The following is a 20,325-nucleotide window of genomic DNA, read 5'->3' on the forward strand; positions in this document are numbered from 1 at the left end:
CCTCCCTAGTCATTTCTTCCACATTGTTGTTTCTCTAAAGTACTTTCACCGAAGCTGCGTCTTTAGTTCTCAATCTCCGAACCTGTCTGTCTAATATAGCAATGGAAGTTTCTTCATATGATAGTTGCTATGTGACCTGAACATCATCAATTGACACGATTCTGGAAGGATCTCCGATACATTTACGGAGCATAGACACATGAAAGACTGGATGTACAGACTCCAAGTCTGAAGGCAAGTCTAACTCATATGCTACTTGGCCTACCTCGCATGTGATCCTATATGGTCCAATGTACCGAGGGCTAAGTTTTCCTTTCTTACCGAACCTCATAACACCTTTCATTGGTGATACCTTTAGGAATACCCAGTCGTCAACCTGAAACTCCAAGTCTCGCCATCGATTATCCGCATAAGACTTCTGACGGCTTTGAACTGCTAATAGCCTTTCCTGTATAAGCTTAATTTTCTCGATTGCCTGTTGTACCAAATCTGGTCCTACTAACGTAGTTTCCCCAACATCGAACCACCCTATAGGCGACCTACACTTCCGTCCGTAAAGAGCTTCGTATGGAGCCATCTGAATACTGGAATGGTAGCTATTATTATATGCGAACTCAATAAGCGGCAGATGATCATCCCAGCTACCTTTGAAGTCTATCACACAAGCTCGTAACATATCCTTAAGTGTCTAAATAGTACGCTCCGCCTGTCCATTTGTCTGGGGATGAAATGTTGTACTAAGACTTACCTGAGTCCCCAATCCTTTTTGGAAGGACCTCCAGAAGTTAGCTGTAAATTGAGCTCCTCTATCTGAGATAATAGATACAGGGACACCATGCAGTCGTACTATCTCCTTAATATAAAGCCTTGCATAATCCTCTGCGGAATATGTAGTCCTAACGGGCAAAAAATGGACTGACTTTGTAAGCCTATCAACAATCACCCATATCAAATCGAAGTTGCGTTGGGTACGAGGTAAGCCTACAATGAAATCCATATTGATTACTTCCCATTTCCAAGTTGGAATCTCCATAGCCTGCAATAATCCACCGGGTTTTTGATGTTTAATCTTAACCTGCCGACAGTTAGGACACTAAGCAACAAACTCCGCTATATCCATTTTCATTCCGTCCCACCAATATACTTCCCTGATATCATGATACATCTTTGTCACTCCTGGATGGATAGAATAACAAGAATAGTGAGCTTCTCTGCCGACGTAGCCCTGCAACATTAGGGACACATACTCGTCCTCGATATATGAGGACCCCATCTTCTATAATTTCAAACGGTGTCTTCTCCTTCTGAGGGGTGGTATCCCTATAATGAACTAACACAGGATCCTCGTACTGGCGTTCCTTTACTTCAGTTACTAAAGAGGATGTTGTCGTATTCTGAATAGTAATTCCAATATCACCTGAGTCCAGTAACCGAACTCCAAGACTAGCTAGCTGATGAATCTCATGGGCTATTCCCCTCTTTTCTGGCTGTAAATATGACAGGCTACCCATAGATCTACGGCTGAGGGCGTCGGCTACTACGTTTGCCTTCCCCGGATGGTATAAAATATCAACATCATAGTCTTTAAGTAACTCCAACCATCTCCTTTGACGTAAATTCAATTCCTTTTGCTTGAAGATATACTGGAGGCTTTTATGATCCGTATAGATATCAAAATAAATGCCATACAATTAGTGCCTCCACATCTTTAGTGCATGAATCATCGTGGCTAACTCTAAATCGTGGGTCGGGTAGTTCTTCTCGTGCTTTCTTAGTTGTCTAGAAGTATAAGCTACAACCTTACCATGTTGCATCAGTACACAACCCAATCCAACGCTCGAAGCATCACAATAAATAACATAACCATCGGTCCCTTCTGGGAGCGTTAGAACCGGTGCAGAAGTCAATTTGTCCTTCAATTCCTGGAAACTCCGTTTGCAAGCATCAGTCCATTGAAACTTTGCTCCCTTCTGAGTCAACTTTGTCAAAGGTGATGAAAGGGAAGAAAATCCCTCAACAAATCTCCTGTAATAACCTGCCAAACCGAGAAAGTTACGAACATCCGTCGGTGTCGTGGGTCTAGGCCAAGTCTTTACTACCTCAATCTTTTATGTATCAACCCGTATACCTTCACTCGAAATGATATGCCCAAGGAAGGCTACAGAGCTCAACCAGAATTCACATTTAGAGAATTTTGCATACAACTTCACTTTTTGTAGAACTCTGAGCATAGTACGCAAATAATCTGCATGCTCAGCCTCTGAACGTAATTAAATCAACATATCCTCGATAAATATAATTACGAACAGATCTAAAAAGGGTCTGAACACATGGTTCATCAAATCCATGAATACTGCTGGGGCATTGGTCAAAACAAACGACATAACACAAAACTCAAAGTGCTCGTATCTGGTCCAGAATGTTGTCTTCAGAATATCTTTCTCTTTAACCCTTACCTGATGGTACCCGACCTCAAATCTATCTTTGAGACACACTTGGCACCTTCGGAAGACCCGGAAGCTCATTGGGAAAAACATCGGGAAACTCATTAACCACAGGGATGGACTGAAAGGTTGGTAACTCTACTTCCACATCCCAAACCCAAACTAAGTGATAAATATAGCCCTTTCTGATCATCTTCCTTGCCTTGAGATAGGAAATAAATTTACCTCTCGGCGATGTCGTATTACCTTTCCATTCCAAAACAGGCTCCCTTGGAAATGGAAATCGGACTATCTTCGATCTACAATCAACGTTGGTATGACAAGAAGCCAACCAATCCATACCCATTATAACATCAAATTCTACTATATCTAACTCGATTAGGTCTGCTACGGTAGATCGACTATGAGATACTATTATACAACCTCTATATACTCGCTTAGCTATCACTGATTCCCCAACAGGTGTAGACACCTCAAAAGGTTTAACCAATTTAAATTTTATTCCAAACTTACTAGCAACCAACAGAGTAACATATGATAAAGTGGAACCTAGGTCAATCAGTGCATATACATCATATGAGAAGACTGATAATATACCAGTAACAACATCAGGCGATGACTCCTGATCATGTCATCCTGCCAATGCATAAATGCAATTCTGAGGACCACTCGAGCTAATGCTCCGCCTCTGCCTCTACCACGACTCATTGGTGCTTATGAACCTTTCCCAGGGGGGCGTACTAATGATGTCGAACCAGTTACAGAGTCCGTTGGCTGAGCTATGCTTGCATCACCTCTCATCGGACAATCCCTCATAACGTGGCCCGGATAACCACAAGTATAACAAATACCCAACCCCATACGGCACTGCCCGGCATGCTGCTTACCACACTGATCACATCGTGGCAAGGGCGGCCTCATCTGACTTGACTTGCCCCTATACTGAGGCCCTGAAATTCTGACCAGGCCCTAAATATATGGAATGATCAAATCTCTTACCGCCAAACTGAGGGGGTGCGCCGATGGCTGGGATGGATACCTCAGGTATTGTGGTCTTTGACCACCTCAAAACTCACCAGAAGGACCCGAAGACCTCGCTCTCTTATTCTGGGCCCTATCATGCTCACGATCGGCCCTCTGCTTCTGCTTACGCTCCTCTACACCCTGAGCGTATGCCTGAATACTAGAAATATCCATATATGGATGAAGTGAGACCGACATACAATTGTTAAGCAAGTGTGGCTCTAACCCCATCACGAACCGGTGAACCCGATCCTCCATCTTAGATACAATAGTGGGAGCATACCTAGCCAATAAATCAAACTGAAGACTGTATTCTCGAACACTCATGTTACCCTGCCGAAGGGTCAAGAACCTATCAACTCTGGCCCATCTAAGCTCTAGTGGCAGATAATGATGAAGAAAAGCTTCTGTAAACTCCTGCCATACTGCTGGAGGGGCATCCTCACCTCTGGACAATTCCCAAGACTCATACCAATTAACTGCGACATCTTGGAGTCTATAGGAAGCTAGCTCAACTGACTCAGTCAAAGTGGCCTTCATTACCCTCAACGTCCTCTGCATTCTATCAATAAATACCTGAGGGTCCTCATTTGGATCTGCCCCCGTGAATACCGGAAGGTCTAAATTAATGAAATCACGAACCCTCGCACTGACGGACCTATCTGCATGACCAATACCAACTTCTTGACGTCGAGCTTGTGCGACTACTAATCGAGTTAATAGCTGAATACCATCTCTCATCTCCTGACCCGGTGCATCTGGCTGAGGAGCTGAACGTACAGGGGCGGGCGCTGGAGCTGGTGCCCCTCAAAGCTCTTCTGTAGAGGGCGGGGTATATGAAGTCTGAGATGGAATCTCACTACGAGACTCTCCCCGAGCCCTGGTAACTCATGGCGCTCGACTAGTAATCTCACCAGCCACGGACTTTCCCTTCTGGACGGTTGTAGTCTTTGGAGGCATCATTGAAAATATAACATATCGTTAGGAACAAGAATTCTTATATCGCACGATCTAAGATAAGAAGAGAGGATAACATCCTATATGTCCAGTAGCCTCCTGTTTATAAGTGTGGTGCAAAACACACCCATAAACAAGACTCTACTAGACACGGTCTGTAGACAACTCTAGGACAGAACTGCTCTCATACCACTTTTGTCACTACCCAAACCGATGGGCCGCGACGGGTGCCCGAGTCCTCCCTGTCGAACACCCCTGAGCATGCGTATAAGATATAAACATGAATAACATCTGCTGAATTACGAGAATAACATACATGACGGAAATCTGCCCAAAAGACTTATGTACATATACGTGTAGAATACGTAGGCCGAGCCGACAAGGCTGCTATAAATAACTATATACCCAAAACTGGAAGCCGACAAGGCCATATACTATCCAACTGTACATAGCTGTCTACGGACCTCTAATAGAAAATACAATTGTAGAAGGATGGGACTGGGCCACGTCATACCCATATAGGTATACAAGCATATCGTACCAAAATCAAAAGCAGCTCCGAATCAAGTGGAGCACGCCAACTCTCGCTGATCAAGAATCCTAAGAAGGGGGACCGTCAGCTTGCCTACCTACACCTGCGGGCATGAAACACAGTCCCCGGTAAATAGGGCATCATTACGAATAATGTACTGAGTATATAAGGCATGAAAATCAGTACATAAAAGACATAGATGAAACATGGAATAAAGAAATTCGCCTGTAAGTCTAAATAACTTTGCAAATCCTGAAACAGTTATAATATCATGCACGTGCGTGTAAATGTCGTGTCATCAATAGGTATAGGTGTACATAACATCATCAAGCCTCTGAGGGCATCCCATCATATCATCTCGGCCATTATGGGCAAAATCATCAACATATACCAACTGATCAGGTGGTGGTGCGTATATAACGTCGTAACCTTTTCCCATATCCCATATACATATATTATACATATATACACGTATATAACGCCATCTGATCATGGGTCAATGTAAATGAATGCAATGCATGATAAGTACATCAATAAAATCCTTCGGAGTGTCATAAGACCATTATGCCTCTGATTAATATCATGAAATAGACTATATCAACTTACGTATTTTCTGAGACCCATGAACAGACGATGGAATAATAAGACTTATTGGAAAATAAGAATATACACATCTCTAGCATTTCTACAAATAGAGTAATTTATGGAAGTTGTGCATTTGCTCGTTTCTCTTGTGTCGTATAGATCATGCCAAAAAGAAAGAAGAGATAGCCTTAACATACCTGGAGTAGGGGAAAATCCATATGATATTCTTGAGAAGGATTGCACTGTACTCCCTTAGAGTTGCAAATTCCCGTTGTTATTACGCTGTGAAATTTCGTGTGAATTTCTTTACAAATCTAAGACTGTCGTCACTATAGTAGCATGAGGTCTCATATGAACTTCAAAAATTCCCTTACCTATATTCCTTGTTTTTCCTTTCTGTATAATCCTTGCCAAAAAATGAATTGAAGATAAGCTAGAGATGACTAGGATAATTTCACTTCTTACGTGTAATTGCCTTAAGATTGTTGTCCATGCCTACTAATTAGTTTGTCTAAGGCAAGAGTCATTTAAGTGTTACTCTATTTGCTACCGGGGGGGGGGAGGGTGGTCCTCACCTAAAATTATCCACAAATCCTTAATTACATGGTTAATATCCCATTAAACTAATAATTAACCAATTACCCACATAATTAAGATTTGTCTCAAATTAGTTAAATTACTACTTATTTTTAATATACCTTATACATCATATTATCATGGTCATATGGTACTTTGTATGGTACTAGCCCATAAACACCGGGTATTATGGCTCAGATCGTATTATATCCCAAATTGACCACCTTCGACGAAACTCATTTTCTTTAATTCGTTTACCATTTATCCTTCACGGCACTTACTTATCGCTTGTTATAAATAGCATAAAGACGTTAACCTCAAGATAATATCATCCCCGAGTCTACGTAGATTAACTAAAGACGAAACTTTAACGTACGAAAACGTGAGATGTAACAGGAAGTGTATTCTATAATACAACAATCGCTACACAAAGCGGTCCTACCGCCTCACCCTAATATATGCGGGTGGAGGTGTATTTCATAATACCACTTTTGCGACCAAACACACTCACGCAAGTATATCTGGTCGTCAAGTAACAGAATAGGGAATAAAGTATCATTCTCACGAAGACTTATGATTAACTTTTGACTAATTCAAACTCAAATAGTTTATCGATTCAAGCGATTTCTTACAAAATAGATAATTTTCTAATTTACTACCTAAAAACTATCAAGTAATGAAATACTAGTAATCAACCACAACACTTAAATAGTTTTGAATAACAATCAATAGGAGATAATATTCCAGGGTCATGGGTTATCTAACAATCATGTTGCATTCTTAGCTTAAAATAACTAATTGATTTATCTGGATTGTTGATTGACAGGGTTGATATTACTCATAAGAATCTGTCGAGTCCTTACTCGCCTATTTAAGCTAACTTAATACCTATATGTCTATGGAATTAAGATTAACAAGAACGCATTTACAATTCCTGTATTGCAACCGAGCAAGGCAATTAGGTATATGTCTATCCTAATTTCGAATCAGTTCCCCGATGCCCGGGTTTAAGAACTTGCTCTATTTAATTCTATATGCAATCTAGAGTTCCCACTTTCGAGTTCAACTCTAGATTCGTAGATAGTATTTCACTGTTAGCTACTCAGTAAAATAATTAAAAACATAATTAAATAAATAATCCAATATGATAAAATCAACTTTGTCAAATTAAACTTCAAACATCAACATTCATGTATACCCATGACCCTAGAACAATAGGTTTCTTAGCCACTCATGTTCATACAATCATAAAAAATAATATTTTCAACCATAAAATCAATGAATATTAGGAAAGGGATGGAAGAATTGATCAAATCCTTGCTTTCGAGTGTTTTGCGCCTCCCTCCTTTCTCTAAATCACGTCCTCTCCTCACAAATAGGTTTAGGTTGGCTTTTATAAGAGTTGGGGGCGTCTAGGGGTCGAAATAACCGAGTCCTAGTCGAAAAATGACACTTTCCGTCTTGAGCGTCCAGGGCAGCGTGGGGCGCTGGCCCTGGCGCTCAAACATTTTGGCTGCCCTCAAATCTCTCTTTTTGCAATTTTGTCCCGATTTTGCTCTAATTCGCGCCTTTTCGTCCCAAATTGCATCCGAATGATTCCTACACATATAAATACCAAAATTTAGCACAAATAATCATATTAAACATCTCAAATCGTCGAGACATGAGTAAAATGTGAGGCGATATATATCAAAATATGCATACATTAAGCCGATTATCAACACCCCATACTTAGACTTTTGTTCGTCCTCGAGCAATGGAACTATATTAGCACCCCCAAAACGTACTTAGCACTATGAAAGAGGACCTCATAATTAATTCAATCAAACAACCTACCTTTTGACTATGATCGATGTTGGCAATTAAGCATGAACACACAAATTTCACATTCTTCCCGTTTTTAAATAGCCCAAGTATACTCAATGTTTTTCAACCAACTCAATCAACTCAAGCAACCTCTCAACAACCACCTTACCTCAAGAGAAGACTCGTTACCACTAAGCATCCTCAACACATGCACTCACCCAACACAAGAAAGTGTACAATTTCACCAATCCGTCAGCAAATCAAGTGCCCTCACCACAAGCAAAAGAGTGAATATCAAAGTAGTCCACAAATTTAAGTATGTCATTGAACATAAATTAAGGACATCATACAATTGAACAACATTCACTCACTCTCACAAAGAATTCATGTGCATCCCGTGGTCGTACCATAAGCTTGCCCGTAGTGTACACCTCTACTAATCTAAGCTAGCTAAATCTAGGATCAATTAGGACTTTAAGGTTGTAATGTAGGCTAAGGGACGTGTAGGATACATTTAGGAATAGTGACTAACCCTCCTAAGCACTTTTATACACTACACTCACAATTCAAGCGCAATATCTTCTCAACCCATTCACTTGTCATACACCATAACTAACATGACACTCTTTTCCATCAAGCACCTCTATGGTTTCACTAGCACGAGTGAGAAGGATTAGGAGGTGTGTCTTTCTACATTAGTTGAACTTTTGTTTGCTCTTTCTTGCAAAAATTTTCCTCTTTTTCTTTTTTACACACTCCATACATTGAAGTTCATAAGCTAGTGACCTTTATTCACAATTTTAGTGCACCTTAAGGGCCCTTCCATGGTTCCACTCGAAATCCACTTCCTAATCTCTCCCTTTACTTCTTTTAGCGACTAAGTGCCTTAGGAGGTAAAGGTTCAACAATCTCAAATTAAGAACAACTAGGAGTACGGCTTGTAATGTGGTTGCCAAGGAAACGGTCTATAGGCTCAAAGGGGCTAGAAATGGGAGAATTTTATTTGTCAGTGACAAGCACCTTTATGGTCAAGCAAGAAACGCCTATGTCATCTCCTAGACTAGCACAACTTAATTATTTTGCGTTGATTAACACACGGGTCAAGTTCTAGACTACACAGGGCAGCACAGAATATCAACAATCCTTACACACACATGACACTTGACTCACTCAAGACGGTTCTGTGTGACTCTCAAGTCAAGCAAGCATATCAAATTGAGGATTTTTAAGCAACAATGCACTAGTGGCATACAAGTCAATCAACTGAGAAAAAGGCGTTAAAGAGTAGGCTACTTAATCTACTTGGGCATTACAATTCAAATCATATATGCAGGACGACAGAGCGCATGCTCTAACTTAACTTGCCAACACCAAACATGTCAACGGGTACCTCAGAGCAATCTCGGTTTTCTCCCTTATCCTACTCCAAAAAAAAAAAAAAAAAACACCCGGTTCGATCTACACCCTTGGAAAAGAACCGGCGTCCAAAGAAAAACCAAGGGATACTACCTAACTATCAAAAATAAAACAAAAAAAAATCTTTTTGGTATTTTTTAGTCGGACTTTAATCCCTCAAGAAAATTATCCAATAGATCCATCGTCGGGAAAAGTCCCCAAAAAAAAATATTTTTTTTTTGTTTGTAATCTAGCTAATTAGACTATTTTAGTCTTAAACTAAGCTAAAATGTGATTAAAAAAAATAATAACACTAAAAAGTTTATACAATTCAAGGAGTATTCCCTCCACCCCACACTTAAACAATGCATAGTCCCTGATGCTTAATAAATTCGAAAATAAGGTAAGGTGAAAAGAAAGAACTCCTTGTCAGTCGGAGTCTGCCTCATCAGGATGCCAACCAGCTACGGCAATGGGCTCATCATCATCTCCAAAGGGTACCAAAGCCATTGGTCCCATAACTTCATCATCATCCGCATCCTCATTATCAGATTCTTTGTCAGTGTTTTCATCCTCAAATGGATGAACGGGACTGCCTGGTGCTATGCCCAACATCTCCTTGGAAGAACTGGAGAGATCACTTCGCAATTGCATGCGCTCCTCATCTGACACCCCAAGCTTGCTCATAATAACATTGATGGATTTGTAAAGATACTTGTTGAAATTTTCATCCCTCTCATTCCTAGCAGCTTGGGTGAGCTTGGATGTGGACTCTAGCATGGATATGATGTCTAACAATGTTGTGGGTGCCTCCACTACCTCATCATAGCCAGGGTACTCTTGTACCCCACGAGAGAGCATGTATTGTGTCAGGATGTTGCAAAAAAAAAAACTTTTGATCCTTCCTCCAAAACGGGTGTGGGTCATCTCCCCAAGCATGAGCTCACCCACATTTATGGGGCGCCCAGTCATCAAAAAGTAGATCACGCACACTCGAGCTCGAGTGCACTCAGTATTATGTTCAACGGGCATTAATCTATCTTGCACAAAGTTTTGCCAAACCTTGGCCATTTTGTTGAAGTCGAACCGGAGCATTTCAAGGTGAATATTTCCCTTAGTTCGCGTCCATTTTGCATTAGAATCAACGCCACAAAGTGTGTGACGATTGCTTGGTAGCTTGGACTTTTGATGAACTTTCGAAGCCTTCGTGGGTTAGGACTATCAACTCCCAAAAAATGACACAAGGCTTTCTATCCATTGGAATTTCCTTTCCTTTGACCCACGACATGTCATTTTTCTCGTTCCAGTTGGCATATAACTCTCTTACCATGCTGAGATTTGTCGGGCCCGGTTATTTCGACCCCTAGATGCCCCCAACTCATATAAAAGCCAACCTAAACCTATTTTTGAGGGAGAGGACGTGATTTAGAGAAAGGAGGGAGGCGCAAAACACTCGAAAGCAAGGATTTGATCAATTCTTCCATCCCTTTCCTAGTATTCATTGATTTTATGTTTGAAAACATTATTTTTTATGATTGTATGAACATGAATGGCTAAGAAACTTATTGTTCTAGGGTCATGGGTATACATGAATGTTGATGTTTGAAGTTTAATTTGACGAATTTGATTTTATCATATTGGGTTATTTATTTAATTCTGTTTTTAATTATTTTGCTGAGAAGCTAACAGTGAAATACTATCTACGAATCTAGAGTTAAACTCGAAAGTGGGAACTCTAGATTGCATATAGAATTAAATAGAGCAAGTTCTTAAACCCGGGCATCGGGGAACGGATTCGCAATTAGGATAGACATATACCTAATTGCCTTGCTCGGTTGCAATATAGGAATTGTAAATGTGTTCTTGTTAATCTTAATTCCATAGACATATAGGTATTAAGTTAGCTTAAATAGGCGAGTAAGGACTCGACAGATTCTTATGAGTAATATCAACCCTGTCAATCAACAATCCAGATAAATCAATTAGTTATTTTAAGCTAAGAATGCAACATGATTGTTAGATAACCCGTGACCCTGGAATATTATCTCCTATTGATTGTTATTCAAAACTATTTAAGTGTTGTGGATGATAAGGAAATTCTCATCCAACACAAAGATGAGAATGAATCAAGAGATGTTGCCTAAGGTCATCGTGAGAGGCAAGATGACCCCACACTTAAAACCTAAGGCTATGTATAATCGAATCATAATATTGATTCAATGTGCACCAATGTGTCATCACAAGGCTATAGGTACTTAGACTTCCCTATGCCATAAAATTCAATTAGTCTAACATGGCCGTAACTTAACTATAGTGCAAGCATAACAAAGCTAAAGTCTACATTACTACACTATTTTAGTACACTAACTACAACTTACAAAAGTTTACAACAAGATACAATACCCCCACAACACCCCACACTTCACCCAAACTCATATACAACTACACTCGGCTACTTAAACTTCACCGGTGTTCAAATTTACTCTCTTAAGCATTTTGACAAACACTTTGTGGGCATCAATTGTGCTCTTCTATTTCAACAATGGTGGGAGAAGGTGGGCCTCCCAAATTTACATGAAGTAGAGAGAATTATAGTTTACTACTTCAAACACAACTGCTCAACCAAAGTTTTGCACCAATTTCGTGTATAATCATTCCACCCACAATAACATCCAAATATGTTTAAGAGACCTAGGGGGTTTGAGGATTGGGGGAGAAAGAAGACTACAAATTCTCTAAGAACTTCCAAAATATAAGAAAAGAGATAACAAGAAGAAAATACCTTAGAGTCTTGAGATGGAATTGAGCAAGGAATATTGAAGAATATGAGAACTTGAGAGAAAAGGGGAAGAAGAAGAAGAAGAGACCGTGTGTTTTTGGAGAGAATGGGGGGTTTTGGGTTTTAGCTATCTTAATTTAGGTGGGTGAATGGGTTTGGGTAATTGGGTATGGGTTAGGTTGTGAGTGTATATGGGTAATTGGGTAGGATATTTTTAATTAAATAAAGAAAACGAAAAAAGAAAAAAAAATTTACTCACCTGGACCGCCAGCCCAGCGCCCCACGCTAGGGCTGGCGCTGAAGCTTCAGAGCTACTGCAAAGTGCGCCCCAGGCAGCGTGGGGCGCTGGCCTGAGCGCTCAATTCGCAATTTTTTTTTTTTTAAACAATCCCGACTATCCGAGCACTCAATATATACATTACACACATTCCACACCATTTCAACCTACAAAGAAAAAAATTATGGCCTATTAAAGAAAAAACTATGCTTCGAAAGCGTGAAAATTGGGTTGCCTCCCAACGAGCACCTAATTTAACGTCGCGGCACGACTCAACACATGTTTAAGCATCTGCTAAGTCCACTGAGGTCTCGTGACATGCAATGTCACCACCCCAATAATGTTTTATTCTCTGGCCATTTACCAAGAAGGTACCACTTGAGCTCGTATCACGCAGTTTCACTGCTCCGTGAGGCCTCACACTTACCACAACAAAAGGACCTGCCCAACGAGACTTAAGCTTTCCAGGGAATAGCTTCAACCTTGAATTGAACAAGAGAACTTCTTGACCCGGCTCAAACTCTCGATGCTGAATGTGCTTGTCATGCCACCTCTTTGTCTTTTCTTTATATAATTTGGCATTTTCATAAGCGTGCAATCGAAATTCATCAAGCTTATTGAGTTGCAACAACCTATTCTCACCAGTTGAGTCCATATCCATGTTTAGCTTTTTGATCGCCCAATAAGCTTTATGTTCAAGCTCGACGGGCAAGTGGCATGCCTTTCCATAAACCAACCTGTATGGAGAAGTACCTATGGGAGTCTTGTATGCAGTTCGATATGCCCATAATGCATCATCCAGCTTCCCTGCCCAGTCTTTTCTATTTCCACTTACTATTTTTTCTAGAATCTGCTTTACCTCTCTGTTTGAAACTTCTACTTGACCACTCGTTTGGGGATGATAGGCAGTGGAAACTTTGTGCTTAACTCCATACTTTGTAAGAACATTATTCAGCAATTTGTTACAAAAGTGAGTTCCTCCGTCGCTTATTAACACTCTTGGAGTCCTAAAGCGCGTGAAGATGTGCTTCTTTACAAAGCTTACCACTACCTTTGCATCATTAGTAGGAAGAGCAATGGCCTCCACCCACTTAGAAACATAGTCGACCACCACCAAGATGTACCTGTGGCCATTAGAATATAGGAACGGTCCCATGAAATCAATCCCCCAAACATCAAACAGCTCTACTGCCAGAATATTTTGCAAAGGCATTTCGTGCTTCCTCATGATAGTTCCGGTTCTTTGGCATCTGTCACACTTTTTAACAAAGGCATGTGCATCCTTAAATAATTTTGGCCAATAGAAACCTGATTGTAGCACTTTTTGGGCGGTTCTATCCCCACCGTGATGACCTCCATATGGCGAAGCATGACAGCCATGCAATATTGCATTCATCTCTTCCTCAGGAATACACATTCGCACCAACTGATCTGCGCATTGCCTATATAAGAATGGCTCATCCCACATGTAGAGCCTCACATCATGTAAGAATCTTCTTCTATTATCAGGTGTTAATTCTAGTGGTGTCACCCCACTTGCAATAAAATTCACATAATCCGCATACCATGGGGCTTCACCTGAGGTGACTGCTAATAACTGCTCATCAGGAAATGTTTCTTTGATTGACCCTCTTTCAGCTACATGGTTCCGACTTTCTAATCTGGACAAGTGATCAGCCACTTGATTTTCTGTCCCTTTTCAATCTCGGATCTCTAATTCAAATTCTTGCAAGAGGAGGACCCAACGAATCAGCCTCGGCTTGGCATCTTTCTTTTCAAACAAGTATCTGATAGCTGAATGATCTGTGTAGACGATAACTTTGGTTCCTACTAGATAAGATCTGAACTTGTCAAACGCCCACACCACTGCAAGCAACACTTTTTCAATAACTATATAATTCATCTGAGCTGGATTTATAGTTTTGCTCGCATAATAAATGGAGTGAAATATGTTATCCCTTCTTTGCCCCAAAACAGCTCCGATTGCTATGCCACTTGCATCACACATCAACTCATATGGCAGTCCCCAATCTGGGGCGATGATAATTGGTGCAGTCACCAACCTTCCCTTCAGCTCCTCAAATGCTTTCAGACATGCATCATCAAACTTGAAGGTGACATCTTTCTCTAGAAGCCTGCATAATGGAGAAGAAATTTTCGAAATTTTTTTAATGAATCGACGATAAAAACTTGCATGGCCCAAGAAACTGCGAATGCCTTTGATAGATGTCGGTGGGGGCAATTTTTTAATCGCCTCCACCTTTGCTTTATCCACCTGTAGACCATCTTTTGACACCTTGTGCCCCAAGACTAATACCTTCACGTACCATGAATTGACACTTTTCCCAGTTGAGTACCAAGTTTGTCTCTTCACACCTAGCAAGCACTTTATCAAGGTTCATTAAACAATTATCAAAAGAACACCCAAACACAGAAAAATCATCCATGAACACTTCCACAAATCTTTCAACCATGTCAGTAAAAATAGCAATCATACACCTTTGAAAAGTCACAGGTGCATTACAGAGACCAAAGGGCATTCTCTTGAACGCATACGTGCCATAGGGACACGTAAAGGTGGTTTTCTCTTGGTCCTCTGGGGCTATAGAAATATGTTTATACGCCGAATAACCATCTAGGAAACAGTAGTATTCCTGGCCAGCTAACCTATCAAGCATGTGGCCAATGAAAGGGAGGGAAAAGTGGTCCTTTCGGGTGGCATTGTTCAATTTTCTATAATCTATGCAAATTCTCCATCCAGTGACAGTTCTTGTAGGAATTAAGTCATTATTTTCATTAACCACTACAGTCATCCCCCCTTTCTTTGGCACACATTAAACGGGGCTTACCCATTTGCTATCAGAGATTGGGAATATAATACCTGCATCAAGCCACTTAATCACATCTTTTCTTACCACCTCTTTCATGATTGGATTTAGGCGGCGTTGTTGCTCTACACTTTGCTTGTGTCCGTTTTCCATGAGGATTTTATGCATGCAGAAAGCTGGAATAATGCCTTTGATGTCAGACATCGTCCACCCAATTGCTCGCTTGTGCTCACGTAGCACTCTCAACAACTTTTCTTCCTGCAATTTAGACAAGTCAGAAGAAATAATAACAAGTAAAATGTCAGAACTACCCAAATAAGCATATTGAAGGTGAGGGGGTAGGGGTTGAAGCTCCAATTTTGGAGCTTCTTCAATTGACGGCTTTGGAGGAGATCCACTTAGCCTATTCAGGGGCTTAAACGGGTGTATTCCTTGCATGTAAGCACAAGATGCATCTAGGATATGCATAATCTCCTCAACCTTATCATCAATCTCCAAGCTATCGAACAACATAAGTGCTTTTTCTAGAGAATCGTCTAGATATACACTCGTGTCAAGAAGTTTCTCATCCACCTCCATAACAGATATCATAGAGAGCTCCTCATAGTGGCGGGGAAGTTGGATCGCTTTGTAGACATTAAAAACTGCTTCCTTGTTGTCCACCCTCATAATTATTTTTCCCTCTCTCACTTTAATTATTGCATCACCAGTAGCCAAGAGAGGTCGTCCCAATATGATTGGAACTTATTCATCATCCTCAAAATCTAGAATAATGAAGTCAGCTGGGAAGATAAATTTCCCAATTTGCAGCAATACATCTTCAATCACTCCTTTAGGGTGGGCTATGGACCTATCAGCTAATTGCAACATCACAGTGGTTGGTCTTGGAGCTCCCAGACCCAATTGCTTAAATAAGGACAAGGGCATTAGATTTATGCTCGCCCCCAAATCACAAAGAGCACGACCCACGTCAATATTACCAATTCGCACAGGGATGGTGAATCTGCCAGGATCCTTAAGCTTTTGAGGAAGCTTGTTTTGGACCCTTGAAGTGCACTCCTCAGTAAGTGCAACTGTGTCGAACTCAGTCAATTTCCTCTTGTGAACCACTATATCTTTTATGTACTTAGCATATTTTGGAATTTCACAAAGTACATCCACCAATGGAATATTCAATTGAACCTAGCTCAACATAGAGAGAAATTTGTTGAACATGCGATCATCATTCTTTTTCTGCAATCTCTGGGGGAAAGGTAGTGGTGGCCTTGCAGCCTCCACTGGCTCTGAACCTGCATCATTTTTCTTTGACTCGTGTATTGCCTTAGGGATCAGCTCCCTCTCAGGTATAGGTTTGTCCTTTCTCTTCTTTGGCACTTCTTCTAGTACCCTCCCGTTTCTGAGTGTAACTGCATTAACTTGAGGGTTCTTCTCTGTATCACTTGGAAGAGCGCTTGCAGGTCTAGTGTTTTGATTTGTTGCTAACTACTCCATTTGCCTCTCAAGATTTTTGAAATCGATCCTGAGCTGTTGATTATCAAGCAACAACTTCTTCATCAAGTCATTCGTACTCTCTTCTATTTGTAGGGGTGGTTTCTGAGGTTGATTGAAATTTCCTTGGGGCCTATACTGGTTCTGATTCTTTTGATTTCCTCCCCATGAGATGTTAGGATGATTCCTCCAATTTGGATTGTAAGTATTCCCATATTGTGCATGCTGATTCATTAGACCTTTGCTCTGTTGCCCCACATAGTATATAGATTCAGGATTCGTGGGGAACATGTCACTCATATGACTGTCACCACATAGTTCGCAGCAAATAGACATCTGATGTACATGTTGCATTTGTTGTGTTTGTTGCATTGTCATTCTATTCATCTGATTTGCCAATTTTGCTATATCGGCTTTCATGGTTGAGAAGTCATCAAGCTCAATCAACCCGGCTGCCTTCTGTTTAATTGCAATTCATGAGTCCCCATCTCCTTTCCAATTATGGTCATTAGTAGTGAAGTTATTTAGCAAGAGTTGTATTTCACTATATGGCCTCGCCATGCAACTACCCCCACAAGCTGAATCAAGATTCATCTTTGATGCCTCATCTAGCCCATCAACAAAAGTGTGACCCAATACTTCATCAGTCTGATAATGATGCGGGCAGTCTCTGAGTAGCTTCTTGTATCTTTCCCAAGCTTGACGAAGTGTCTCACCATCTCGTTGTTGGAACCCAAGAATTTGGCTCCTCAGCGACTTTGTCTTCTTAGTGGGGAAAAACTTGATTAAGAATTTCCTTGCTAGATCATCCCAAGTGTGGATTGAGTTCGCGGGCTCCTTTTGCAACCATTCCTTAGCTTCTCCCAACAGTGAAAAGGGAAATAGTGTCAGCCTGACATAGTCCTTGGAAACGTTCGGATAATTGTAAGTTTCCGTAATTTCCAAGAAGTTCTGAATGTGCCTCTGCGGGTCTTCATGAGATAGACCCACATATTGCCCCGTGGACTGAATCAGTTGTACCATGCACTGTTTGAGTTCGAAATGCCCCGTGATATCAGGCTTCACAATAGCCTGAGTCATATTCGCAAGATTGGGCCTTGCGGCTTCTATCACCGCACGCTCTTCATTACCTGCCATCTCTATTGGCTGTGGTTGAACTACAATGTCCAACTCTCCCTCTATTCTAGTTCTTGTTTCGACTTCCCTCCTCACTCTATGAAGTGTTCGTTCAATTTCAGTATCAAAAGGAAGGAGGTTGTTTGCACTTCTACTCCTCCGCATTCAAGAGAAGATCCTGCGTTAACACAATCAAGGCAAACTAAAAATTATACACTTGAACAAATAACTAATAAAAGCTTAACTCAGTCAAGTAACTAATTTCTAAGTCCCCGGCAACGGCGCCAAAAACTTGTTGCGACCAAACACACTCACGCAAGTATACGTGGTCGTCAAGTAATAGAGTAGTGAATAAAGTATCGTTCCCACGAAGACTTATGATTAACTTTTGACTAATTCAAACTCAAATAGCTTATCGATTCAAGTGATTTCTTACAAAATAGATAATTTTCTAATTTACTACCTAAAAACTATCAAGTAATGAAATATTATAAATCAACCACAACACTTAAATAGTTTTGAATAACAATCAATAGGAGATAATATTCCAGGGTCACGGGTTATCTAACAATCATGTTGCATTCTTAGCTTAAAATAACTAATTGATTTATCTGGATTGTTGATTGACAGAGTTGATATTACTCATAAGAATCTGTCGAGTCCTTACTCGCCTATTTAATCTAACTTAATACCTATATGTCTATGGAATTAAGATTAACAAGAACGCATTTACAATTCCTATATTGCAACCGAGCAAGGCAATTAGGTATATGTCTATCCTAATTGCGAATCCGTTCCCCGATGCCCGGGTTTAAGAACTTGCTCTATTTAATTCTATATGCAATCTAGAGTTCCCACTTTCGAGTTCAACTCTAGATTCGTAGATAGTATTTCACTGTTAGCTACTCAGCAAAATAATTAAAAACAGAATTAAATAAATAACCCAATATGATAAAATCAACTTCGTCAAATTAAACTTCAAACATCAACATTCATGTATACCCATGACCCTAGAACAATAGGTTTCTTAGCCACTCATGTTCATACAATCATCAAAAATAATGTTTTCAAACATAAAATCAATGAATACTAGGAAAGGGATGGAAGAATTGATCAAATCCTTGCTTTCGAGTGTTTTGCGCCTCCCTCCCTTCTCTAAATCACGTCCTCTCCCTCAAAAATAGGTTTAGGTTGGCTTTTATATGAGTTGGGGGCGTCTAAAGGTCAAAATAACCGAGTCCTAGTCGAAAAAGGACACTTTCCGTCTTGAGCGTCCAAGACAGCGTGGGGCGCTAGCCCTGTCGCTCAAACATTTTGGCTTCTGTAAATTGCGCCACAGCCAGCGCCCCACGCTGGCTGTGGTCCTTAAATCTCCCTTTTTGCGATTTTGTCCCGATTTTGCTCCAATTTGCGCCTTTTCGTCCCAAATTGCATCCGAATGATTCCTAGACATAGAAATACCAAAATTTAGCACAAATAATCATATTAAACACCTCAAATCGTCGAGACATGAGTAAAATGTGAGGCGATATATATCAAAATATGCATACATTAAGCCGATTATCAACCACAATCCCTACACAAAGCTGTCCTACTACCTCACACCAATATATGCGGGTGGAGATGTATTCCACAATACCACAATCCCAACACAAAGCGGCCCTACCGCCTCACCCCAATATATGCGGATGGAGGTGTATCACAATACCAAAATTACAAAACAAAGCGGCCCTGCCACCTCACCCCAATATATATGGATGTAGGTGTATCACAATACCACAATCTCAACACAAAACGATCATGCCGCCTCACCCCAATATATGCGGGTGGAGGTGTATTCCACAATACCACAATCCCCACATAAAGCTTTCCTACCGCCTCACCCCAATATATGCGGGTGGAGATGTATTCCACAATACCACAATCCCTACACAAAGCGGTCCTACCACCTCACCCCAATATATGCGGGTGGAGGTGTATTCCCAATCACAATACCATATATAAACTTAAAGCAACATAGTTTGTCATTACACTTAACGTTGTAATTACTCTTATCATTGGAATACTTCACGTTCATGCTCATCATGGAGAAACACAACTCATTACATTAGCGCATGCATGGTAAATCAATAAGTCGATTTCAATGGCATATGGGCCCAATTCCTTTTCTTAAGGTTCATCATCATTTAACAAAGGACATCTCATTATCTACTCCCTTGACCTCTTGAGGTCATTATCTAGGTTCATGACTCTTGGCGACTTAACAATCGAAGTCATTTTACATACATTATTTCAGAAGCATACAACTATAGTTGAAACCATTGGGACATACAACGCTTCGAAATTCTCATTTAGGCAATGATCACATTTCATGTTCATATTATCACTTACTTGTACTTGCCATGGGTGATCATAGAACATTAAGAGCATTTAGAATATTTAGGAACATCATAGTCTGTACTCGCAAGAACGTAGGGGCTTATAAGACATTGGAAACAAAAGTACAAATACGTACATCT

General features: G+C 40.5%; 2 protein-coding genes across 2 annotated transcripts; both read right to left on the bottom strand.

Annotated features, from left to right (window-relative positions):
- Positions 1–1,093: 1,093 nt before the first annotated feature.
- Positions 1,094–4,208, bottom strand: LOC138897882 (uncharacterized). Its single transcript, XM_070183903.1, has 4 exons — positions 3,521–4,208; positions 2,691–2,993; positions 1,893–2,035; positions 1,094–1,225 (listed from the first exon to the last, which is right to left on the bottom strand). Exons 1-4 carry the CDS (start codon positions 4,206–4,208, stop codon positions 1,094–1,096), a joined length of 1,266 nt encoding a protein of 421 aa, XP_070040004.1.
- An 8,449-nt stretch (positions 4,209–12,657) lies between these two features.
- Positions 12,658–15,781, bottom strand: LOC138897883 (uncharacterized). Its single transcript, XM_070183904.1, has 5 exons — positions 15,683–15,781; positions 15,290–15,460; positions 14,156–14,481; positions 13,310–13,498; positions 12,658–13,111 (listed from the first exon to the last, which is right to left on the bottom strand). The coding sequence occupies exons 1-5, from the start codon at positions 15,779–15,781 to the stop codon at positions 12,658–12,660; spliced, it is 1,239 nt and encodes a 412-aa protein (XP_070040005.1).
- Between the last annotated feature and the right edge of the window lie 4,544 nt (positions 15,782–20,325).

Source organism: Nicotiana tomentosiformis, chromosome 8 (genome assembly GCF_000390325.3).
Source record: "Nicotiana tomentosiformis chromosome 8, ASM39032v3, whole genome shotgun sequence".
Lineage (NCBI taxonomy): Eukaryota > Viridiplantae > Streptophyta > Magnoliopsida > Solanales > Solanaceae > Nicotiana > Nicotiana tomentosiformis.

Excerpts from the sequence above, each read along its gene's own strand:
- LOC138897882 (XM_070183903.1), bottom strand. The coding sequence starts at position 4,208 with ATGAGAGATGGTATTCAGCTATTAACTCGATTAGTAGTCGCACAAGCT. Across the intron at positions 2,994-3,520 it reads GAGGTCTTCGGGTCCTTCTG|GTTCCACTTTATCATATGTT; the intron begins GTGAGTTTTGAG and ends TGATTGACCTAG. Across the intron at positions 1,226-1,892 it reads ACAAATTGACTTCTGCACCG|GGCTACGTCGGCAGAGAAGC; the intron begins GTTCTAACGCTC and ends CTAATGTTGCAG.
- LOC138897883 (XM_070183904.1), bottom strand. The coding sequence starts at position 15,781 with ATGGAGGTGGATGAGAAACTTCTTGACACGAGTGTATATCTAGACGAT. Across the intron at positions 14,482-15,289 it reads ATCCAATCATGAAAGAGGTG|TTTGATGATGCATGTCTGAA; the intron begins GTAAGAAAAGAT and ends GTCACCTTCAAG. Across the intron at positions 13,499-14,155 it reads CATTCAGCTATCAGATACTT|GTACATCTTGGTGGTGGTCG; the intron begins GTTTGAAAAGAA and ends TAATGGCCACAG.